At 30.0% G+C, this 10126-nt stretch overlaps 1 protein-coding gene across 1 annotated transcript; it reads right to left on the minus strand.

Annotated features, from left to right (window-relative positions):
* Positions 1–705: 705 nt before the first annotated feature.
* On the minus strand, positions 706–1287 carry LOC135950314 (uncharacterized). Its single transcript, XM_065499857.1, has one exon. The coding sequence runs from the start codon at positions 1285–1287 to the stop codon at positions 706–708; it is 582 nt and encodes a 193-aa protein (XP_065355929.1).
* Between the last annotated feature and the right edge of the window lie 8839 nt (positions 1288–10126).

Genomic DNA, 10126 nt, shown 5'->3' on the forward strand with positions numbered 1-10126 from the left:
GTAATAAATTTAAAAATTGATTATGAATAAGGCCTATAGTATGTAAGAACAAATTTTATTAATCGATTTGTAAGAAATTGTAATTAAAATATTTCTGATTAATCGATTACTTAATATTTAAATTAATCAAATACATAATTATGCAAATAATATTAAATTTGATTAATCAAATTTATAATTATTTAATTAATCAGGATTTTCATTTACTAAAATTTAAACAAATTTTAAAATTTAATTTCCTTTGATATTCTAATTTTTTTAACTATTAAATTATATCCAGTTTTATGAATTAATTATTTTCTTTTATATTTATTAATTTAAAAAGTTTATATATAAAAAAAACCAATTAGAATGTCAAAGGATATTAAATTTTAAAATTTGTTTAAATTTTAATAAATGAAAATCCTGATTAATTAAATAATTATAAATTTGATTAATCAAATTTAATATTATTTGCATAATTATGTATTTGATTAATTTAAATATTAAGTAATCGATTAATCAGAAATATTTTAATTACAATTTCTTACAAATCGATTAATAATACGTCCCTCAGGATATTTTAATGTAAAACCATATATTTCTTTGTTATTGTAGAACAATGTATTATTTTTTTTATTTAGTATTATTGTAGGACAATATTTTATTTTTTTTTTATCTAAATATAAGTGTGTTTTTTGTTTTTTTTGTAATTTTAAATAAAAATTAGTGTATATTACACATTATTTTCGTTGTGGATGAGCGGTTAGCTGACCTAGGTTGGTATGATGGCAGAGAATGCACATCTTCGCTCCATTGACCTTCAATGTCACGATTGTCAATTGAGTGATCGACAAGCTCAATAGTGAAGTAGTTTCTGTCATTTTTCAGCATTAAAAAATTATGAAGCACAACCGTGGCCAAGACAACTTTGTCTGCATTTTTTGGGGACATATGTATCGTTGTATGCAGTACCCTCCATCTGTTGGCCAAAATGCCAAAAGCATTTTCTATGTGCACTCGAGCCTTAGACAACATTGTATTAAATTTGTCCTTATCTTGGGGTAAGCTATGTCCCGGAAATGGTCGCATTAAATTGTCTTTTAATGGAAATGCGTTATCGCCGACAAAATAGTAGGGACAATTTATAGAAGTTCCTGGTAAGTTGGCATCGCAAGGAACTTCCAAAGTGTTACTTAATAATTTCTTTCCAAAGTCACTTCTAGCAAGTACACCACCATCACTCTGGCTACCTAAAGCTCCGATATAAACATATGTGAAAACGTAGTTAGCATCACAAGCTGCCATTAACACGATGCTGAACGTTTTTTTATAGTTGTAGTACAACGAACCGCTATTCTTTGGGCAAACTATTCGAATGTGTTTCCCATCAATAGCTCCTAAGCAATTTGGCATTCCTGTTTTTACATAAAACTTGTCCGATATTGCTTTCAATTCGCACACGTTAGGAGGTGACAAATAAATACAGTGTAGCTCATCCCAAATTGCATCAAATGTTTCATATACAATTTTGCGAACTGTTGAAATACCCATTTTGTACGCCCAAGCAAGAATTTGGATATTACATCCTTGAGCTAAAAACCTGAAATTATATGTTTCTTTAGTAAAAATCAAAATAATACTTAAATTTGCTTACATTATTGTTACCGCCAAGCGCGTCTCGGCATCTATTAGTTTTCCATTTGAAACACAATCTAGTTTTTATTTTAATAGTGTTAACAATAAATTAAAACAAGTAAGAGTGCTATATTCGGCTATGCCGAATCTTATATACCCTTCACCTTTGTTGTGGATGCATTATTATTTTTTATAATTAGTATATAGGTATGTATGTACATTGCACACTTTCAGCGTACAGCATCCTAAATTTATCAAGAACACAAAAAACAACAACAACGCCAAACGAAACAGAACACCAAAAGAAAAAACAAAAACAAAATACGCAAGGCAATGAAACCAACACACAACCAAACAAACGTTTAGTTGTATAAAAAACAACAACAACGCCAAAAGAAAAAAAACACAAAAAAAAAAACAAAATACTCAAAGCTTGCACATCCAACCATACGTTTTGTTGTTTTTTTGTCAAAGCATGCAATACATTGTGTTTTTTGATGAAATTTTCAGAGGTTGTCTCGGATTTTTGCTCATATCTCCGTTATTTATGGACGGATTTTGCTGATTTTAAATAGCAAAATTCTCGAAAGTATGTCTGACAGAATTGTTGAAGATTTGGATCCCGGAGATATCTGGGGCCTTCAGAAAATTGATTTCAACAGACAGACAGACAGACAGACGGACAGACAGACAGACAGACAGACAGACAGACAGACAGACAGACAGACAGACAGTCAGACAGACAGACAGACAGACAGACAGACAGACAGACATACAGACAGACAGACAGACAGACAGACAGACAGACAGACAGACAGACAGACAGACAGACAGACAGACAGACAGACAGACAGACAGACAGACAGACAGACAGACAGACAGACAGACAGACAGACAGACAGACAGACAGACAGACAGACAGACAGACAGACAGACAGACAGACAGACAGACAGACAGACAGACAGACAGACAGACAGACAGACAGACAGACAGACAGACAGACAGACAGACAGACAGACAGACAGACAGACAGACAGACAGACAGACAGACAGACAGACAGACAGACAGACAGACAGACAGACAGACAGACGGACGGAAATGAAAAATGGAAATGAAAAATGTAGAAATTACAAACGGAATGACAAACTTATATATACCCTTCTCACGAAGCTGAAGGGTATAATTAGCCACTGTCATTCGTGTTGCCTTAAAGAAATGTTCTTCGTCCTTGTTTTTTAATTGTTGAACTCACGTTTTGTAGAAACCTTCCTCATCTCGAGTAAGATTCACTGGGCGAACCCACCATCTTCGGTTACTTCCTATTGTAAATTTAGTAGATTCATATACGGTATTTGTTATATGAACTATTTTAGTAATAGTTGTTATAAAATTTACAAAATTTTCCTCAGACATTTTTAAAAACACAAATACAAAAAAATGATTTTAATATTTTTCAAAATGTCAAACTTTAGGATCAGCTGATTACTTTGTAGCTGTAGCCTTTAAAATAATTCAGTAGCTACCACACGACTACAACTGTAACCAGCAGCATTTGTGTTCGTGTAGTCGTGTAGCCTGCTGTCTTCAATGTGTTCTATGCAATAAAAATTTCGATTTACTGTTATTTTAATTTATTACATAGGAACTAATCAAGATCCCAGTAACAGTTTATATTTTCATAATATTGCCCTAAATTTGAATTTGACATAAAAATAGGCGTTTTTTGGATGGATAAAAGATTCTAAATTTTTTTCAATTAAAAAATTTCAAAAAGTAGGATGTAAATGCTTTTCAAAAAGTATAAATTCTTTATATACCTTCTTAGAAATTTTTTAGATAACTTAAAAAGAAGAAAAGTACTTTTTTCCCCTAGCTAGCGGGAAGTCATGATGTTTAAACAATTATTTCTTAATATGACATATACATTTGCTGTTAATCCAATGAAAGAAAAAAGAGAAAATCGAGTAACATTTAGACCCGCTATTATCAAAAAACTGGAGTAGTGGGTAAAAATATTGAAAATTTAATTTTCAAATGCGAATATCTCCTAAGCTGTAAAAGATGGTAGCTACTATGAGGAGGTTCTTTATATGTAATTTTTGAATTCGGAACCCAAACGAAGAAATAGAATTGGTCAATGAGGTCCTATTTCAAAAATTAAACTCGACTATAGTGAGTTAAATGTAGTAGTTCTAGTAAGTAGTAAACCAAAGAAGCATTCGTTTTATTAAAACTTCGTTCCATACAAACACAAGTACACAATTTAATTATCTAAAAAATTACATTAGCGGTATTCATGATGTAGAGCTCTTGGCCTAGTAAAAAAGCAAAGAGCTATTTATTGACAAACATTTATATTTTGTATTTAGTTTGGGCAAATGTGCTTTTTTACTACCTTACAAGGTCAAGTACTCTACATTGTGAATACCGCAATTATATTTCGGTGCAAATCGATATAGTTTTATTTCTACAACAATAAAACACGTGTTCTTACAATACAATTACACAATCGGTAACATTTCTTTTCTGCAGATTATTTCCACATAAATTGTATCAAAACACGATTTTTTGGTATTATTTTAACTAAATGTGTTTTCACGAATAAATAAAAACAAAAACAATGTACACAAATGCAGCGTTGCCACTCATAAAATATTTTTCCTACCAAATTTCAGATTAAAAACTACCAAAACCTACCAAATTTTAATTATTTGTGAAATGCTATTTGGATTCCTTTCAAAATGAATAGTTAAATTAAAATTATATTATTGCTGCATAGCTTTACCCTGATGATGAATATTATTTAATTACACTACAATCATAAATATGTCACATCTAAAAATTGTGTGTGAATCGTTTTATAATTGACCACAAGCCCCATATAAGGTCCATTTCTAAAACTTATTTTAAGTAGCATAAAACTCCTAAAAGTGTTGGTATCCCGACAAAATTCAACACAAATGGCGATCGGTACATAATTGGTCATAGCTGTCCAGTTCTGAAAATCACTCACGAAAATAAATTATTGAAATTTTAAAAGAAAAATGTTTTTGCTCACTACTTATTACTTCTTTCAATTTAAATAATATGTGTTATAATTTTGAAATATTTAAAATGTGTAAATTAATTGTATAATACGTTAAAAGTTTTAGTATTGCAAGACCTTTGGCATTTTTTAGAAAAAGACGTAATGTCGCACGGTGGCTCATATCTCAATTTCATCGGCCAAAAGTCCAACTTTTTGTTAACTCCGATTTCAAAAATTTTAATACCATTGAATAGTATACACATTGAAACTAAGGTAGCCATAAAATTAGATAAAAATATTGTCAATTGTGTGCGTGGCATGCTGTTAAAGTCAAATATTTTATGTCATTTTTTCATTTTCAATGATTTTATGATTATTTTTGAAATAAAGTGTTAGGATTATTATTATACAAAAAGTTAGTAATAACCAATAAACGAATGATAACCGATATATGTGCCTAAAACTGATTTTTTTATGATTTTTGACATCCAAATTTGTTACAAAAATGAAGGCATTTGTAGTCTATAAATATTTTGTAATAACTCCCAGACTATTAATCTAGATATAATCAAAAAACAGAAATTTGTAATTGCTGACATCTAATATCTCGAAAATCGGTGGAGGTGTACACAAATTATATGTTATAAAAAGGTAGGGATGTTTTAACAACTCCCAAACGCGTAGGACGCCAATATCTCTAAAACCGTTGGAGGTACACACATGTTACATGCTACCAAAAGGTAGGTATTTGTATTCTTTAAAAAATCTGTAATAACTCCTAAACTCGTGCAATGCATAATAACCGATATATATACAAAAAATAACCGAGATACATTAAAAAATCTGATTTTTGACATATAATATCTCGAAAACCGTTGGAGGTACGCACAAACTATATGTTGAAAATTAAAAAATGTTTGTTTCATTACGAAATTAGGTAACCATATGTATTTTACAATAAAACAGTATAAAAAGACGAAAAAAACTAATTTTTATAAATATCTATAAATATCATATCTCAATTTCATCCAACTTTTTGTTAACTCCGATTTCAAAAATTTTAATGCCATTCAATAGTATACACATTGAAACTAAGGTAGCCATAAAATTAGATAAAAATATTGTCAATTGTGTGCGTCAAATATTTTATGTCATTTTATAAAAATGTTTGTAAATTTGATAAGAAGTAAATTATCATTACTCGCAAACTGTTATAGATAATTGGATGATTTTTCTTTTGTTATGTTGGTAGGATAATAGCAAAGACTATAAATCAGTGATGTTTACGCCATACAACAATTGTTTGAAAACACGAGTGTTCATGCTATGCTTCGAACAAAAACAACCAACAACAATGCTAAATAAATTTCTGAAGAAAAATGACGATAGTCCGCCACATGTGTTTTCTTCGCATGCTCAGCGATGAATGAACACAAGTCTTTAAAAGAGCATAACAAATGTGTGTAAATTTTTCAGACAATTGTTGTATGGCGTGAACATCACTGTACTAAAAGGAGTCTTGTTTTCACACAATTTATGTGCAAATAATCCATAAAAAAGCAATGTTACCGATTGTGTTATTGTAGGAAAAGAATACGTGTTTTATTTTTGTAGAAATTAAACTATATTGTTTCGCACCGAAATAAGAAATCTTTTTTATATACATAAATTTTAGGAATTACATATTTATAGGGAAACAAAACTAGCAATTTATGAAAAATAATCTCATTATTATTAATTAAATATCATAATTAAATGTTAGAAATTATCAGCAATTTTTTTATTTTACGACAAATTTAGCTGGAAATTATATATACATTTCATCACTCCGTTGGAAATACATATGCATGGAACACATTGAAGACAGCAGCCTACCAACTACAATCTGTCAAAATTAGAATACACACGTTTATATGAAGACGATTCTTTTGACGACAGCACAGCTACACGACCACACGATTGCTTTTGCCGCTGTAGCCGAATTAGGCTAATTTCTATTTTTGACAACTACGAAACAGAAATAGTGTTGCTAATATAATAAAAAATGTAAATCAAATGAGTGCTTAAAAAAAATATATTTTATTTACTTTATTAATAGAAGTTTCTGATAACCATATTGTAATAAATAGTAACAGGTCCATAAATTATTACCACATATATATTTTTACTCAAAATAATTGTTTAAATCTTAATTACTTTGAAATTTTATATGGTTATTTTTTATTGATGTAAAAACAAAAAAGTAATGTGGCACCACTGAATTATAAATTCATATCAACAAAAAACAGCTGTTTCTATTTTTCAATTGTTTTATTGTTTTGGTTAATTGCATTTGGTAAGTATTTTATTGCATTTTTATGTTATTTAATGTTAGTTTTGTATTTCAAGAAAAATGGATGTAGACGAAATTCTTATAGAAGAGGTACGCAGCCGTATAATTTTATATGACCTAGGCCAGGCAGACTACAAGAATTTGAAGAAGAAGGAGTATGCTTGGAAGGAAGTTGCTGCCAATGTAAAAATTAATGGTAAGATAATTGTGGTCATTATTATTTTAAATTGTAAGTATGTATGTACTTTTACAGAAGCAGATTGCAAGAAACGATGGAAGGGGCTTCGTGATTCATACAAAAGATGCAAAAGGATGCAGCAGGTTGCTTCCGGCAGTAGTGCTGAAACACCAAAAAAGAGATGGAAGTATTTTGAGGCCATGTCGTTTTTAGATGGCGTCACAAGTTCCAGAAGGTAAGAAATATCTGATATTCTATTAAAATATAAAACTCATATTATCTTCTCCTTTTTAGCACTGAATGTCAAAGGATATTAAATTTTAAAATTTGTTTAAATTTTAGTAAATGAAAATCCTGATTAATTAAATAATTATAAATTTGATTAATCAAATTTAATATTATTTGCATAATTATGTATTTGATTAATTTAAATATTAAGTAATCGATTAATCAGAAATATTTTAATTACAATTTCTTACAAATCGATTAATAATACGTCCCTCTTATTTCTTTGTTATTGTAGAACAATGTATTATTTTTTTTATTTAGTATTATTGTAGGACAATATTTTATTTTTTTTTATCTAAATATATGTGTGTTTTTTGTTTTTTTTTTGTAATTTTAAATAAAAATTAGTGTATATTACACATTATTTTCAATGAAATCTTTTAAAATTTCTCTTAATTGAAATGCCGTTGTGGATGAGCGGTTAGCTGACCTAGGTTGGTATGATGGCAGAGAATGCACATCTTCGCTCCATTGACCTTCAATGTCACGATTGTCAATTGAGTGATCGACAAGCTCAATAGTGAAGTAGTTTCTGTAATTTTTCAGCATTAAAAAATTATGAAGCACAACCGTGGCCTAGACAATTTTTTGGGGACATATGTATCGTTGTATGCAGTACCCTCCATCTGTTGGCCAAAATGCCAAAAGCATTTTCTATGTGCACTCGAGCCTTAGACAACATTGTATTAAATTTGTCCTTATCTTGGGGTAAGCTATGTCCCGGAAATGGTCGCATTAAATTGTCTTTTAATGGAAATGCGTTATCGCCGACAAAATAGTAGGGACAATTTATAGAAGTTCCTGGTAAGTTGGCATCGCAAGGAACTTCCAAAGTGTTACTTAATAATTTCTTTCCAAAGTCACTTCTAGCAAGTACACCACCATCACTCTGGCTACCTAAAGCTCCGATATCAACATATGTGAAAACGTAGTTAGCATCACAAGCTGCCATTAACACGATGCTGAACGTTTTTTTATAGTTGTAGTACAACGAACCGCTATTCTTTGGGCAAACTATTCGAATGTGTTTCCCATCAATAGCTCCTAAGCAATTTGGCATTCCTGTTTTTACATAAAACTTATCCGATATTGCTTTCAATTCGCACACGTTAGGAGGTGACAAATAAATACAGTGTAGCTCATCCCAAATTGCATCACATGTTTCATGTACAATTTTGCGAACTGTTGAAATACCCATTTTGTACGCCCAAGCAAGAATTTGGATATTACATCCTTGAGCTAAAAACCTGAAATTATATGTTTCTTTAGTAAAAATCAAAATAATACTTAAATTTGCTTACATTATTGTTACCGCCAAGCGCGTCTCGGCATCTATAGGTTTTCTATTTGAAACACGATCTAGTTTTTCTTTTAATAGTGTTAACAATAAATTAAAATTAGCCACTGTCATTCGTGTTGCCTTAAAGAAATGTTCTTCGTCCTTGTTTTTTAATTGTTGAACACACGTTTTGTAGAAACCTTCCTCATCTCGAGTAAGATTCACTGGGCGAACCCACCATCTTCGGTTACTTCCTATTGTAAATTTAGTAGATTCATATACGGTATTTGTTATATGAACTATTTTAGTAATAGTTGTTATAAAATTTACAAAATTTTCCTCAGACATTTTTAAAAACACAAATACAAAAAAATGATTTTAATATTTTTCAAAATGTCAAACTTTAGGATCAGCTGATTACTTTGTAGCTGTAGCCTTTAAAATAATTCAGTAGCTACCACACGACTACAACTGTAACCAGCAGCATTTGTGTTCGTGTAGTCGTGTAGCCTGCTGTCTTCAATGTGTTCCATGCAATAAAAATTTCGATTTACTGTTATTTTAATTTATTACATAGGAACTAATCAAGATCCCAGTAACAGTTTATATTTTCATAATATTGCCCTAAATTTGAATTTGACATAAAAATAGGCGTTTTTTGGATGGATAAAAGATTCTAAATTTTTTTCAATTAAAAAATTTCAAAAAGTAGGATTAAATGCTTTTCAAAAAGTATAAATTCTTTATATACCTTCTTAGAAATTTTTTAGATAACTTAAAAAGAAGAAAAGTACTTTTTTCCCCTAGCTAGCGGGAAGTCATGATGTTTAAACAATTATTTCTTAATATGACATATACATTTGCTGTTAATCCAATGAAAGAAAAAAGAGAAAATCGAGTAACATTTAGACCCGCTATTATCAAAAAACTGGAGTAGTGGGTAAAAATATTGAAAATTTAATTTTCAAATGCGAATATCTCCTAAGCTGTAAAAGATGGTAGCTACTATGAGGAGGTTCTTTATATGTAATTTTTGAATTCGGAACCCAAACGAAGAAATAGAATTGGTCAATGAGGTCCTATTTCAAAAATTAAACTCGACTATAGTGAGTTAAATGTAGTAGTTCTAGTAAGTAGTAAACCAAAGAAGCATTCGTTTTATTAAAACTTCGTTCCATACAAACACAAGTACACAATTTAATTATCTAAAAAATTACATTAGCGGTATTCATGATGTAGAGCTCTTGGCCTAGTAAAAAAGCAAAGAGCTATTTATTGACAAACATTTATATTTTGTATTTAGTTTGGGCAAATGTGCTTTTTTACTACCTTACAAGGTCAAGTACTCTACATTGTGAATACCGCAATTATATTTCGGTGCAAATCGATATAGTTTTATTTC

The sequence above is a fragment of the Calliphora vicina genome, chromosome 1 (genome assembly GCF_958450345.1).
Source record: "Calliphora vicina chromosome 1, idCalVici1.1, whole genome shotgun sequence".
Taxonomy (NCBI): Eukaryota; Metazoa; Arthropoda; class Insecta; order Diptera; family Calliphoridae; genus Calliphora; species Calliphora vicina.